The sequence below is a fragment of the Oryx dammah genome, unplaced genomic scaffold, assembly GCF_014754425.2.
Source record: "Oryx dammah isolate SB20612 unplaced genomic scaffold, SCBI_Odam_1.1 HiC_scaffold_9, whole genome shotgun sequence".
NCBI lineage: Eukaryota > Metazoa > Chordata > Mammalia > Artiodactyla > Bovidae > Oryx > Oryx dammah.
Genome location: NW_024070193.1, coordinates 11690255 through 11705759, shown reverse-complemented (window position 1 = coordinate 11705759; position 15505 = coordinate 11690255). Strand labels below are relative to the sequence as shown.

Below are 15505 nucleotides of genomic sequence, written 5' to 3'. Positions count from 1 at the left end.
GCTCTCTTACCACATCCAACAAAATGAATAATTCCTTACTATCAGGTGCCTAGTGCATATTCACATTTTTTTTCTTTGAGTCAAGAACGTTGTTTTGTGCTGTTTGTTCAAAGGATGTGGGAGTCTTTGAGAATCTCCACATCTCCCCTCCCAGCGTGGTCCTGGGACGTGGAGAGGCTCAGTGCTCCTAGCTCAGAGCTGCAGGTGGGCCAGGCCAGGCCAGCCTCAGGGCTCCACTGTCACGGACAGTTGTGTGCTCTGAGCTCCGGGAAGCCCTTGTCCCCACCGTGCCCCCGCCCCCCATCCCCATGGATCAGCACAGGTGGGCTTGCCACCGCCTGCTGTCCTAGGGCAGGCGTCCACTGGGGTGCGCTGTCCCCCTTCGCAGCCTGCAGGGGGAGGGAGGTGGAGAGGTGCTGTAGCCTTGATTCACAACAGCTGTGTGCAACTTCATTTTCCAGGAAAGGGGGGCTGTGAGACCCCAGGTTGGGAGGAGGCCACCTCCCTTGGCTCCTCCCTAGGCAGCACCAGAGTAAGGGCTTTGGCTCATTGGAGGCCCACAGCCCCTGCTGGGTAGGCAGGGCCAGTCCTGGTTATCTGTCTCACGGGCTTTGCTCACGTCCTGAGAAGCTGCACAAAATATGAATTACCGAATGGTGGGAGTGGTGCCTGGGGACGATCGGTGTCTCTAACTCTCTCTCCATTGAACCAAGTGCAAGGAGAGTTTAAAATAGCCAGCCTTTGTTCCCGAGGTTTTAAACATTCAACTCCAGTAGTTACAATGAGCTGTCTTCAAGTGGATCTATAAATAAACTGCTACTGTTCCTCTTTGTCACCGAGAGCTTCGGCGTCTTCCAGAGACGTCGGCTCTGCTGCTCATCTTCATTAGATGCCTCTCATCTGCCGGGCAGCTGCAGCCATCAGCAAGCTGGGCTGACACACACAGTGCGTAATGACAGCCACACGTTTCTTTTTAAAAAGCCACAGTCCCCCTTGACTGACTGCACAGTCAAGGGAAAGACGTAGCTTTGCATTGGAGAAACCTGGCAGCGGGGTCAGCGCCACCACTGATTGAAGTCAGTGTCGTTCATACAGAAGACCTGTCCCCATGAGCCCTGTGATGTCATACACATGACTTTTGTGGTGCTCTTGTCGAAAATGCATATCCTCACTCCAGCTGTGAGAAGACATCAGACAGACCAAAACTGAGGGATGTTTGACAACGTAACTGACCAGTAATCTTTCTAAAGTGTCAGTGTCATGGAAAAGAAGGGAAAGCTGAGGAACTGGACAGATTGCAGGAGACTAAGGAGAAAAAACTAAATGTGGTGGGAGATGCTGGACAGGGTTCTGGAACATCAGGATTCAAGGATATTATAGGTAAACTGGTGAAGCCTGAGTGGAGCCCTTCCTTGGTTTGGATAATGGAATTGTCTCTGTGTTCATTTCCTAGTGTGACCATTGTACTAATGATTATATAAGCTGTTAACACTGGGGGAGGGATATATGGAAATTTTCTGTACTATTTTTTGCAACTTTTCTCTAAGTCTAAAATTAGAGCAGTTTAAAAAAACAAAAACTGCCGTTGATGCTTGAGCTTTATCGGAAGCCTTGATTTCCCACCCAGGGTGTCTTGGTTCAGGTGTTTGTGGTGTGGAGAGCAGGTTTTTCTGTCTCACGGTAGGAGGTAGCAACCGTAGGGACTCAGCACCCAGCCTGAGGTGAACTGAGCAAAAAACTGGCCCCACAGGAACCAGGTCGCGTTCAGAGAGCACTCCTGCAAAGGTGTCGGTCACCCCCTGGGCATCGCACAGTGGCGTTGTCTGCTTCTCGATGTTGGTTCTCAGAGTGCTCCAGAGGCGCGCCTGCTCTGGGGACTCCGGGCAGGCTGGCAGCAGGCGCTCCACTCATAGCGTTCTTCGGATACTTCCTCGGGCTGCGTGGAGGACCCCTCTGCCTGCCCCGTCCTCTTCCTTCTCATTTGTGTCCCTGATCTTGGGCTCTGCCTTGCTGCCTGGCAGTGTGGGATTCTGGCTGTACCAGGTGTGATGACCTGGGGGTTTCCGCCCCTGAAGGCCTGATTGGTCTCCTCCAGCCTTGGGACCAGGAGAGGGCCAGGATCTCCCCTGCACACAGGCCCGTTCTCCCTGCACGATGGTCTGATGGCTCCCTGGCTGCTGCCACCAGTTTGCAGTCACTTAGCCTCTCTCTCCCCATTTCATCCTCGCTCTCTTCTCCCCACAGCTTCTCTTATGGGTCAGTTCAGTAGGACAGTCCTACTTTTTGCTGCTGGAGGCATATCTGGACATTGGAATGCCTTTCCATTTCCTGTGTATAACCAAGGCCCTCCTTTCATACCTTTGAGACATTTGGCTTCATAAACCAGCCCTCTTGTGTAGGGAGAGATACTTGGAAACCCTCGGACAGCGCTGCTGGGGAGTCAGCAGGAGATGTCTGGCTTTGAGCCGAGGAGTGGCTGACATAGCTGGGGGTGGGGGCCTCAGTTTTGCTTTGGGCCTGACTGAGAAGAAGGGGGTTCCCTGGTTGTACATTTAACATCTCCAGCATGCCAGGGAGGCCCGTGACCCATGCAGGGGTAAGAGGAGGACTGAGGCAGCATGGTCTTTGCCTCAGAGGGTGTCTCAGGAGGGGACTGTGAGGTGTGAAAGTGGGCCAAGCCGCCTGCTGTCCTGCCATTTGGACAGCACCGGTTCTGAGTGAGGAGGTGTGGGTCAGGCATGTGGATCCCTCATCCTCCATGGTAGACCCATCCTGCGACCTCTTCGTAGGTCACAGATTCTTAGTTCAGAGGACTCCCTGTCTGCTTCCCATTGGTGGGAGCCTGGGGTCACAAGGTGGCTCTTACACTGAGTTTGGATCTGTCATTTTGAAGAGTCTGATTAGGTTCAGAGGATGTCGTCCAGGCCCTTGTCGCTGGGCCTCTTGGCTCACTCGGTGCACAGAAGACCCAGGGCCCCGCCGTCTTGGGAGTCTGGTGTGGAGAACTCGCAGCGGCACCCTGCGTGCTCGTACCCGACACAGAAGCCAACAGCGGCAACCAAACTCAGTGCTCGTACTTGGGCTGGCTTGAAAGAACATTGGCAAGACTGCAGAACAATTAGATGATTTTAAGAAGCCAGAATTCCTCTTGGGTTCAGGGCTATGTTTAGAACCAGAAGTTTCCTTTCTTGTTGGACTCCAGGCCGGAACCCTAAATTATAGGGCAGACAAGACTGTAGTAGATCTAGTCCACAAATATGTGTGGGGAACACAGTACCAGCTTTCTTTTGAGCTTTGACTTGAGAAAACAGCTGGGCCTGTTTCCACTGGAGAAGCCGGAGCTGAGAGGAGCCCGAGTGAGCTCGGCTCTGTCCCCTGCTCCCCTCGCCAAGGCCAGGTTTAGCAGACAGGGAGACAGGCAGACTGGATGACTGTTAGCTTTCCGTGGGGCCAAGTGTCAAAGCCAAAGGCATGAGGTGAAAACCAAGAAACGTCTGTGTGTGTGAGTCTGTACCCTTGCTTAGCAGACTATGTGATGAGTAGTTGGATGAGAGATTAAGTTGAAGAGATTTAACCATGGTGTGTGTGTCTGTCCATTTCTTCCAGCTTTGCACTCAGGGTCTGTACTAGGAGGGTACCAGTGAGCCCACCCAGGTCACTCCCATCTCCCCTCTCTAGTCAGACCCAAGGCTTGGGCAGTAGCTTCTGGATACTTTGGTCTATTACAGAGTTTCTGTTTCTGGAGCAGCCTGGGCAGAGGACAAGGTCCAGTGTTAGAGATTAGAAGAAAAGGAGAAATTTCAGCCTTGAGCAAGTGTTAATAATTAACCTCCCCACCCGACCAGAGGGGCCCATTCTGTCAGGTCAGCTTGTGACATCTTTGTGGTAAAACTCCAGCCACTCCTGGCTTCCAGCCAGCTGTATGCAGACCTCACTCGCTTGTGACTGGCAAGCTGGGTATGGACCCCTGAGCGGCTGAGGCCAAAGTTCCATAGACTGGGTGGCTGCTGCTTAAGAAACCCTGCCTGGGACATCTGCTAACAACCAGGGACGTCTGCATTTGGAAACCATCACCCCCAGACCAGTGGTGGCCCTCACAGACCTCACCTGTGGTCTTCAGCCTTGGGTCTCGCCTGCTGCTAATGTCCCCTGGCCGGGCAGGGATTTTCACCTTGAGAGCAGAGTGGCAGTGATGGGTAGCGTCAAGCGCAGTGTTGTGTGATGGGCTGCTGGGGTCCCAAGGACATTTCAGTTGTAACTGCATCTTTTTAGGTCAGACTTATTAATACACAAATAGTAACATTCACCATTTTTAAAAGTGAAGCATTCTGTGAGTTTCAGTAGTTATGTAATCACTACCATGATTACAATATTCTATACTACTATAGCATATTTCCATCATCTCCCAGATTTCCTTGTGCTTCTTTGTAGTCAATCTTGTCCATCCACCTCCAGCACCAGGCAACTACTAATCTGCTTTCTCCATTTTTCAGAATTTGATATAAACGAAATCATACAGATATATATTCCTTGTACTCTGGTTTCTTTCGACCTAATTATTTTGACAGTCACCCATGTTGTTACATTTATCAGTAGTCATTTCTTCTTCTTTTTTTTAGTATTTATTTATTTGGCTGCACTGGAACTTAGTTATGGCATATGGGATCTAGTTCCCTGACCGGGGATTGAACCTGAACCCCCTGCATTGGGAGCACAGAGTCGTAACCATTGGAGCACCAGGGAAGTCTCTTCTTTGCCTTTTTGAGTGTCTCATAATTTTTTATTGAATGCCAGTCAACATGTTGAGGATGGCAGAGGCTGAGGTAAATAGTCTTATCAGGAGTTGAGCTTAGTTTAGCATTACCTTGCACTTAGGGTGAGGTCTGGGTGTTGGAGAATTTTTCTCAATGTTCCTGCTTCACCCCAAGCTTTCAGTCTAGCCTGGGGTCCTGCCCCTCAGAGAGTGTCTGTGTCCGTGGTCCTGTCCCAGCCCTGGCAGTAGGCTGTTACTGCTTGTTGCCTGTTGCTCGCTAGCTTTGTTGGAGGGATTCTCTGTGTCCTGGGCCAGCTTCAGGCTTAGGCTCTGTGTCCATGGGTCTCAGGAGTAGGGCATTCTTAGTAGTGCCGCCCCTCCCTCAGCCTTTGAAGACCTCAGTGATCTCTCAGGATGGTTTCCTGCCTTTCCCACAGGAATAAAGGGTTTTATCTCTTTTTGCTCTTCTCATAGGTTAAGAGTTGTGTTCCACGGGTGACAAGGTTCTTGGCGGGGCTTCGTGCCTTTTCTGTGACTACTCCCCTCCTCCAGGCCTGCACCCTCAAGGATGGTCTTCTTTCATCCCTGCACCCCACCCTTCCCACCCCATCTTTCTAATGAATGCCTAGTGGAGGTCTGTGGAGAAGACCATTCAGTTCAATTAGTCAGTTCAGTCACTCAGTCTTGTCTGACTCTTTGCGACCTCATGGATTGCAGCACGCCAGGCTTCCCTGTCCATCACCAACTCCCGGAGCTTGTTCAGACTCATGTCCATCAAGTTGGTGATGCCATCCAACCATCTCATCCTCTGTCATCCTGTTCTCTTACCTTCAGTCTTTCTTAGCATCAGGGTCTTTTCCATTGAGTCAGTTCTTTGCATCAGGTGGCCAAAGTATTGTAGTTTCAGTTTCAGCATCAGTCCTTCCAATGAATATTCAGGACTGATTTCCTTTAGGATGGACTGGTTTGATCTCCTTGCAGTTCAAGGGACTCTCAAGAGTCTTCTCCAACACCACAGTTCAAAAGCGTCAGTTCTCCGGCGCTCAGCCTTCCTTATAGTCCAACTCTCACATCCATACATGACCACTGGAAAAACCATAGCTTTGACCAGACAGACCTTTGTTGGCAAAGTAATATCTCTGCTTTTTAATATGCTGTCTAGGTTGGTCATAGCTTTTCTTCCAAAGAGCAAGTGTCTTTCAATTTCATGGCTGCAGTCACCATCTGCAGTGATTTTGGAGCCCAAGAAAATAAAATCTGTCACTGTTTCCACTGTTTCCCCATCTATTTGCCATGAAGTGATGGGACTGGATGCCATGATCTTAGTTTTCTGAATGTTGAGCTTTAAGCCAGCTTTTTCAGTCTCCTCTTTCACTTTCATCAAGAGGCTCTTTAGTTCCTCTTCACTTTTTGTCATCTGCATATCTAAGGTTATTGCTCTTTCTCCCGGCAATCTTGATTCTAGCTTGTGCTTCATCCAGCCTGGCATTTCGCGTGATGTGCTCTGCATGTAAGTGAAGTAAACGGGGTGACAGTGTACAGCCTGGATGTGCTCCTTCCCCATTTTGGAAGGCCCTCTGAGCTGTGCAGCCTCCCTTTGTCCCGGGCTCTCCCCTCCACCAGCCTCCGCCTTGCGGCTGCAACATGAAACCTGATGGCACTTGGTGTCCCACTTTCGCAGGCTTTGCCGGAGGTGACTGATGCTCACTTCCTGTTTTCCTTGGAAGAGTCTGCCTTTACTTACATTCCAGGCTAGTTGTTTGCTCTGTGATGTCAACACTCTGATTTAAGATAAGTTAACTGTCAGTCATGAAAGTTGGACTATAAAGAAAGCTGAGTGCCAAGGAATTGATGCTTTTGAACTGTGGTGTTGGAGAAGACTCTTAAGAGTCCCTTGGACTGCAAGGAGACACAACTGGTCCATCCTAAAGGAGATCAGTCCTGGCTGTTCATTGGAAGGACTGATGCTGAAGCTGAAACTCCCAATACTTTGGCCATCTGACGCAAAGAATTTACTCATTATGCTGGGAAAGATTGAAGGCAGGAGGAGAAGGGGACAACAGAGGATGAGAAGGTTGGATGGCATCACTGGCTCGAAGGAGATGAGTTTGAGCAAGCTTCGGGAGTTAGTGATGGGCAGGGAGGCCTGGCGTGCTGCAGTCCATGGGGTCGCAAAGAGTCAGACACGACTGAGTGACTGAACTGAACTGTCAGTCATGTCCAACTCTTTCCGATCCCATGAATGTAGCCCACCAGGCTCTTCTGTCCATGGAATTGTGCAGGTAAGAATACTGGAGTGGGTTGGCATTCTCTTCTCCAGGGATAAGGTAAGATCCTTTTAGATTGTTTATCTTTTTCTTGTTAGGATGGGATTATCCTGGGTGGGAGCTCATTATCCATGTTTGCTTCTTGATGATGATGAAAAAGTAAGACCAGAGTAGTCAATGCAGAGAACAGTCAAGAAGTTACCCCGATGGCTTGACTTCTTGTCCAGGAAGGCCCTGCAGGCCCTGCTCTTACTTTGTTTTATAATGAAGATATATGGGTTGCTTACCTGTGTATTTGAGTGGCTGACAGCAACCACAGATATTATGCAGTTCCTACTGTGTGTAGTGCTGAGCTCCTGGTAGCATATGACAGGCTGGCAGCAACAGAAACTGAGGCAAGCAGCTTAGCTTACTGTGAGAGCCCAGGATCCTGCGCCAGGGTTGGGACACCCGCAGATCCCAAGTGAGATTTCCACAAAGTTAGACTGATTCATATATTTGAGCATGAGATGGTTAAATAGCATCATTGATTCCATGGACATAAGTTTGTGCAAACTCTGGGAAATAGTGGAGTACAGGGGAAGTCTGGCATGCTGCAGTCCATGGGATCACGAAGAGTCGGACACGACTTAGCCACTGAACAACAGCATAATTCTGAGTTTCACCTTTTTTTTCCTTGTAATGTTAAGATGTTTTTATTTGGTAAGAGTAAAAGTTGTTGACTTGGTGCAGCTCCCTATATATGTTTGTGTAGCATATTGGAAAGCAGAGACATTACTTTGCCGACAAAGGTCCATCTAGTCAAGGCTATGATTTTTCCAGTGGTCATGTATGGATGTGAGAGTTGGACTGTAAAGAAAGCTGAGTGCCGAAGAATTGATGCTTTTGAACTGTGGTGTTGGAGAAGACTCTTGAGAGTCCCTTGGACTGCAAGGAGATCCAACCAGTCCATTCTGAAGGAGATCAGCCCTGGGTGTTCTTTGGAGGGAATGATGCTAAAGCTGAAGCTCCAGTACTTTGGCCACCTTATGTGAAGAGTTGATTCATAGGAAAAGACTCTGATGCTGGGAGGGATTGGGGACAGGAGGAAAAAGGGAGGACAGAGGATGAGATGGCTGGATGGCATCACTGACTCGATGGACGTGAGTCTGGGTGAACTCCGGGAGTTGGTGATGGACAGGGAGGCCTGGCGTGCTGCGATTCATGGGGTTGCAAAGAGTCGGACACGACTGAGTGACTGAACTGAGCTGAATGCTATTACAGTTTTACTTGTGATAGACCTAGCTGAGGACCGCCAGGCAGGGCCCCTAGTACCCTTTGATGTTGAACAGACAACCCCTTAAGCACTGCTCTTGATGTCCCGTCACTGTCATTACCCACAGCCTGTCATGTGCGCCTCTCCCTCCTCTTGCCCATCCTCTTCTTATCTCTGCTTTGTCACTTACTTGCCAGGCTCTTGAGGAATGCCACATCTGCAAAGTGCTCGAGTGCAGGTGAGCAGCTATGTGGGGCGGAACTGCTGGCCCTTTGCCTTGCGGGGAGGTGTTGTTCCACAGGAATGTTGTCATGGTGGCTCTTTGAGGTGTCATCGAGTGTGTGTGGAGGGCCTGCCGGCTCTGTGTTGAGCTCTGCCATGCAAGCATTCCAGGGCAGGTGGGGCTGGGGAATGATGCAAAAAATATTAGAACTGGGAGCTGGGAGCCTCCATGAGGATGGAAGAGAGGCACTGGGCGTGTGGAAGCAAATTCACAGGTGATGTCCCCTGTCAGAGTCTGCTTCCTGTCAGGAACTGCCTGTACTTTGAGTTCAGATCCCAGCTGTAATTTCCTGTATTAGAATAAGTTATTTAACCTCTGTGATTCTGCTTCCCCATCTGAAAGTTAAGGCCAGCGATGCCTGCTGTGAAGGGTCATTGTAGGGATTAAGTTAAGTGGCCTCTACAAAGCTGGCTCATGGGCGACAAGTAAGCCCCAGCAGAGTCCTTCATGTGCCCGACTGGCAGTGTGTTAAGCGCTGTAATGTCTGTGGTCCTGGTGAAAGCAAAAGCAAGAGCAAATGGTGTGGCTGGAGGGACAGCCCAGGGCAGGCAGAACCCTGGACTTGTGAGCAAGGCTGGAGGCTGGGTACATTCTGGCAGTTACCTCCTGTCTGAGCTCAGGTTCCTGCAGCCTCTCTTCCCGAGGCCACTGCCCTTTTTGGGGGACATGGCTACTGTCCTCAGTCTTCCTTTGGAGTGGCTTGGCTTGGGCTCAGAAGGAGGGTTCCTGTTGCTGAAGTCAGTGGCACTCATCCCCACCCCTGCCTCCAGAGGTTTGGCTTGGCACTGTCCGTTTCTGAGCCATTTTGCAGAAACACTCAGAATTTCCATCCCGTCCTTCCCAGGCAGCAGGTAGCGCCCAACTGGTCACTCCTTGAGGACGCTGGTTGTCAGGACAGAGGGCTGCCAGGTTCCCATCCTCGCTCTGGTGGCCTTTCCTGAGGGAGCCAGGGGGACTCAGTGACAGGAGGAAGAGCATGCGTGTCTGGAAGGGGGTTCTTTGGAAGCAGTGGGCATAGGCTCCTCCCTGTGGGTGATTCGTAGATAAACGTTCCTCACAGTCCAGCCCTTGGAAGTGCAGGCCCAGTTGTCACCCCCATTTTACAGATGAGGAAGTGGAGGCCCTAAGAGGGACTAAAACTCTTGGCTAGGGCCACCTAGCCTGTCAGGGGTAGAGCTCAGGTGCTGGCCAGGGGCTGTCTGAGTCCCTGCTCTTCCTGCTGCACTCTGCTCTGTCTCCCAACAGAACTGCCTGGGTCTGGGGGCCGCTGTGGTGAAGGCCAGTCCAGGCTTCTGAAGCATTTCCCTTTGGGATGGATGGGCTTTGAGAGCTGAAGTGTAACAACTTGTAGAGGACTGGAAGACCCCCAGGCCCCATGGGCCAAGGTCTTAACAACGGCCACAGCAGACAGCAGGTGTGTGGATGTGGCGCTGCCCCTATTTTCAGTTATGCTCCTCAGGTTTGTGTCTCGCATTCAAGTTCTCTTTAAGCACTGGGGCCTGCATTTTTCCAAGTCCAAATTGACGTGCACTTGAGAGTTTGTTATGAGATTAGAACACTTTCCTAATAAAGGGAAATATGCAGGTAGGGGCCATGTGCTGAGCTGCCCTTCTTTGCTGGTTGGTACTTGTCTTCTGGGCGGATTTTTTTCAAGGATGCTGAGGCCTGTCCAGGGGAGCATGCCCAGCACAGAGCCACTGGATTTGTCTCGGAGATGGGCCAACTCAGATGAGATGCCAGCTGGCTGCTGATCCTAGGTGAGCCGCAGTCAGAGCTGGTGTTCTGCAGTGGCCGTGGCTATGAGGATGGGGTAGTGCTGGCTGGAGTGCCCTGGGCTCTGTTGTGTTTGGAGAGTTGACAGGCTTTGAGCCCAATGATGTGTCCTGGGTTTAGAGGGGAGAGGAGTGATGCGTGCAGGCAGGAGACAGGGAGAGACACGGACACGTGGGCGGGTGGTGGGCTGTCTGGCTTTGATTCTTCCCGCTCATGTGTCCTGTCTCTGGAGATGCAGTGGCTGGAGGAGCAGGATAGGGGTAGGGCAGGTCCAGGTGTGCAGGAGCACAGAGGAGCTTCTGGTTGGGGATGAGGGGTTGCAGGGTGAGTGGAGGATCAGGATGCTTGGAGCAGGGGAAAGAAAGGGTGGATGAGGGGACCCTGGGAGCTGGGCACAGAGGGCAGAGGTGGGAGTAGTGCTGGGGAGGGAGGCAGGCTAGAGCAGGGTCCCCTGTCATGGGGCTTGAATTTTCTCTCAGAGCCTGTGGAGAGCCCTGGAGGCCTGGCAAAAGCCAGAGAATGACATGTAACATCCTGAATGTCTGTCAGTCAGACTGTGGCTGAAAACATGGAGTCCCAAGGGTGGCTGCATTTATGGGTTATTGGGGTTTGGGGCTGGCCTCAAAACTGACACTGCAGAGTGTCAGCCTCGCTGAGCATGTCATTCCCACAGGGAACAAGTCCATAGAGGAATTGTATCTTCCTGAGGCATCTGCCACTATGTCCTTGGGAACCAGGTGGTTCCCGGCATCCTGCTCTGCTGCAAATGTGCACGATGCTTCTGGGGTCTGGAAAAGCCTTTGTGTGCAGGGCAGTGCCTGACTTTGGGGAGACATGCGTCCATTTAGGAAATCACTTGTCCAGTGATGGTGGTGGCAGGGGAGGATGGCTCTGCCTTTGGGGACTGAGGATCTTAGACAGGAGCACCAAGTCCATCAGGTTCCTGGAGTCTTCTCTGAAGCAGCATGGGGCACCTGTCCTGTGATGCTGACTCCGCCAGCCATTGGACCAGCACTTTCACATAGAATCTGTCTCCCCAGGGGATCTGTGCCAGGGCAGGGCCGGACTCTTCCCTTAGTTCTGGGCCATCCCATCCCTGGGGTGTGGGGAGTGGTCATTGGGCTAACTAGGAGGAAGGGTGACTTCATGGTCCAGCATAGACTTCAGGGGCCCTGGACTCTGAGAGGCGTCACACTGAAGGTTACAGGTCTTGTAAAGAGCTGGCAGCCCGTGGCCTCTCTTGAGGACCTCGAAGAGCCCAACCTGAGGGCCCTCTCAGGGCCCTGCAGCCTGGACTGCCAATTACTTTGATTCCGCTCCTTGCTCTCAGTCTCCACTTGGAAAGGAGGGCCCAGAGGTGGAGTCCCGCCCTTGCTCACCAACATTTGGAACTCATCTTCTCAAGTTTGCTGGTGTGGTTTTCCCCTTGATCCTTTGAGGGGCTCCTCTTTTCCTCAGTGTTTCCTCAAGACTAAAGGGCTGTCTTTCCTTTCATCGTCTTCAGCCAGAAGTGGACCCCCTTGTCCCGCCAGTCACGGGCAGAAGTCAGGAGTCGATGCAGAGCCAATCCCAGGAGCCTGTGAGCATGCCCCAGTCGCTGACCAGCACGCTGGAGCACATCGTGGGCCAGTTGGACGTCCTCACCCAGGTAGGCTGTGACGTGGTCTCCCCCATCATCTGCACTCGGCCTGGCATTCAGGCCATTTGAAGTTGGCCTGCCGGTCCTGGGTTTTTAAAAAACATAATTGTAGTGTACTTACTCTTCAGCCCAAATGAATGAAATGGCAGTGCCTGCCCTGGGATCCTGTCTCTCAGAGCCATTCAATCCCTGACCAAGCCATTGGACCCCAAAATCACCAACACTGAATCCTGTCAGGGAGTGCCCACCCAGTGTTGGCTTGGGCCACAGCAGAGCTTTGAAAGAAACACTGTCCGTTCATTCGACTCTTCACTGGGTGGGCACTCCAGGGACATGCAAGAACTTTGCACAGAGAGTCAAGGTGCCGAGAGGCAGCCAGGCTCTGGGTTTGAGCTGGCGCTGCTCCTTGTCCTCTGAGCAGCCTTGGAGATGCCCCTGTGGCTCTCCAGGCCCCAGCCTGCTTGTCTGTCGCGCGCTCGCCATGTCTCATTTGGTTGCTGCAGCAGGTCTTAGTTGCAGCACGCGAGGTGTCTTTAGTTGTGGCATGTGGGATCTAGTTCCCTGGCCAGGAATTGAACCCAGGGCCCCTGCGTTGGGAAGTGCGGAATATTAGCCACTGGACCACCAGGGAAGTCCCGAGCCTGCCCTATTTGTGGTCAGAATTCAAGGCGATGAGTCTGCAAGCAGTGTTGGGCCTGTGCCTACCCCTGGGTAGCTGCTCCATAAATGTTAGCTGCAGCATTGACCACCCTCATCCATGAGGTCCATGTGGTCCCCCCCGCCCCACCAGGCGCATACATGTACCTGGCTGCTCATGGACAGTGGTCTGTGCAGTGCAGAGATTTCAGTGAAGCAGAATGCCCTGACAAGAGGTGGCAGCCAGCACCGTGGGCATACCCAGAGGGTCTCTCATCCTGGGGTAGAAGAGCAGTTCTGCACAGCAGCATGCCTGCAGGTCTGGGCCGTGGGTGGAGGTGGGGACCACGGGCACATCCACGCAGTGAGCAGAGTGCAGCACAGCCAACGGCATGTGGGTGGTGTGGCGACTGGGCGACCGCAGGATGTAAAGGTCCTCAGGCTCCTGCCCGTCTTGGCTTTGGGTGTAGACCCCTCTCCTGTGCCAGCTCACAGGTAGAGGGAGGGCGCAGGAAGGAGGCAGAGTACCCTTGAATCTCTGATGGAGATGGGGGTGAAGTGGCATGGTGTCTCTTCTGTACCGCTGGCTCCAGGCTAAGTTCTAAGAGCACCTCCACGTGGCGTCACGTGGTCCATGTGTCACAGGATCCCAGCTAGTACAGCACGCCTTGGACCCACTGCCGGATGGACATTTGAGGGGAAAGGTCAGGCGTCGGTGACACAGGGGGATGGTGAGACTGTGTGCACATCACACTGACATCCCTGAGCGCCCTGAGCCTTGGAAGCGAGGGCCTGTGTTGAGAGGGGGAGAAGCAAAGACTTAGAAAACACTCCCCACCTCAGAGCCATCAGCAAGTGCCCAGCCTGCCTCGTGCTCTTCACAGCCTCGTCAAGTGAGAGATCAGGGGAGGTGGAATGAATTAGAACCTTATAGGATAAAATTGGAAATCAAGTCTGAGAGGGTGGTTAAAAATAGCCTCATTGCATCCAGTGGAGTATAACACTAAAAACATTTCCTGTCACTGTGTTTTAAAGGCGTACACGGAAGGTTCTGTTATGTGTTAGCAGTCAGGAGTCTGATAGTAACTTCGTAAGAAACTGGCATCCCAGGGAAGAAATGAGCCTCTCTGCCTTGGCCTGTGGCTGGGCTCGCACCTTTCAGCCCTTTTGCAAGTCCAGACGGCGCTGTGCCTGACCAAAGGCCCAGCCCGTCGGCCAGTCACCCGCTGTGCTGGGCGGTGTGCGTTCCTGGAAGCTAGAGTGTGGCTTGGGTTCCAAGGTGAAGTCCCCATCGAGGTCTTAGAGTGCAACCTGTTTTCGAAATGCTGTGTGTTGGGGGAGTGTCTGCACTAAATCTCGTGCCACCTTGGGCTTGGTCGTTGGTTGTTTTCCATGCCCACGTCCTCTCCTGGAGTTGAGGCTCTCACTGAGGTGTTCAGCCCCAGCCAGAGCTGCCCCATTCAGGTTGGAGGGTCTCTGGCCCCTCCTTTTAGGACCAGCATGGCCATGGTCTATCCTTTCTGGAGGCTCCCCTCAGGTGTAGAGCTGGATGACCACAGCCGTCCTTGTTCCTGTGTGGATATCTCAGCCGGGCTGTGCGCCTCCTGTGGGTACTGGCCTCAGATGCAGCCCCCTTGGCAGTGCTTCTTACCATCTGACGCATGCCTGTGCTCTGGAGGAGCCGAGGGTATCTCGGCCACCCCAACACTGACTCCTACTTAGTTCAAAGTCCCCTCTCCCTTACATCACTGCCCCTCCCCTCCCCCACAAGGAAGTCTACTTCTGAGCAGCCTCTGAGAGGGACATGGGCTTCTGTCCTGCTGCACATCCTTCAGGGAGGAAGCCTGGGGCTGCAGTGGGTAGTGGCCGGGATGTTTAGTGGAGTCCCAGAGTCCCAGGTGACAGCCGGCACCCCGCTGTGGAGGTTCATGGTCCTCAGCCTGCCTTCCTGCGGGTGCGACCCGCTTTTTATCTGCAGGCCAAACCTCACCTTCCTGAAGGTACAGTTGGACGCTCTTGCTTAGTGGTCTGAGGTCACAGCCCAGTGGCCCAGCCTCTGAGGCCACTAGCCAGAAAGCACACCCCCTTGTCCTGGCCCTTCTTTGTGTTGGAGAGAACCCCCACTTTTGCCCCTGTAGAGTTGCTGTTTGGGGTTTCACTGCCACTGAGCTCCTCAAGACCTTGATCCCACCTGGCCACCTTACACATCCCTGTTACCTGTGGGGAGCCGTGATCTACCCTTGGGTGTCAAGGCTGCTCTGCTCAGTTCAGTGAGCCACTGCCCATTAGCCTGGGCGTACCTGCTCTCCTGGACTTGGGGGCCAGCTCCATCGCTCATTACCTTGGTAACTTTGGGCAGGGACGGGGCTTCCCAGAGCCTCAGCCTTCTCGCATGTGAAGTGGGGGCAGCCCAGCCTGCTCGTGTCCTCTGAGCGCAGTGGGGAAGCTCCAGGTTACCTGGGTGCTAGACTGGTGCCATCTGTGAAGCAGGGCTTGAGGGAGATGTTCTCGGGATCCGAGTGGGAGTGCACCAGGGTGGTCAGGTGACACAGGAGTAGACATGCCGCAGGCTTCCGTAACTGCTGGAGTCCCAGGAATGCTTTTGAGCTGCCAGGAGGCTCTAGTGGTCTGACTAGGCATTAGGATGGGAGGGAGATAAAGCGGAGGTCTTTCCCCAGGTCCAGGAGGTGGCAGGAGGGACCGGGGTGCCTATTGAAAATTGGGTGGCTCGGGATGGGGGGTTAGCACTAGATGGGAGCATTGAACCCAGATCCAGGCAGCTGGGCCAAGACTGCAGCTCTGCAAAGATGTATGTTCATCTTTTGACAGCCATCCTTTGAACTGAATCATTGTGATGGTTGTTGCAGAAAATGTATTCCCTAACAATGAGATTTAGGTT

General features: G+C 52.7%; 1 protein-coding gene across 3 annotated transcripts in view; it reads left to right on the top strand.

Annotated features, from left to right (window-relative positions):
* POC1A (POC1 centriolar protein A) overlaps positions 1–15505 on the top strand; it is a 100066-nt gene that overhangs the window by 69432 nt on the left and 15129 nt on the right. For all 3 annotated transcript variants that reach the window (XM_040247114.1, XM_040247116.1, XM_040247115.1), the window contains exon 10: positions 11836–11979. In XM_040247114.1, the coding sequence (XP_040103048.1) occupies positions 11836–11979 (144 nt within the window). The remainder of the gene's footprint in view (positions 1–11835; positions 11980–15505) is intronic.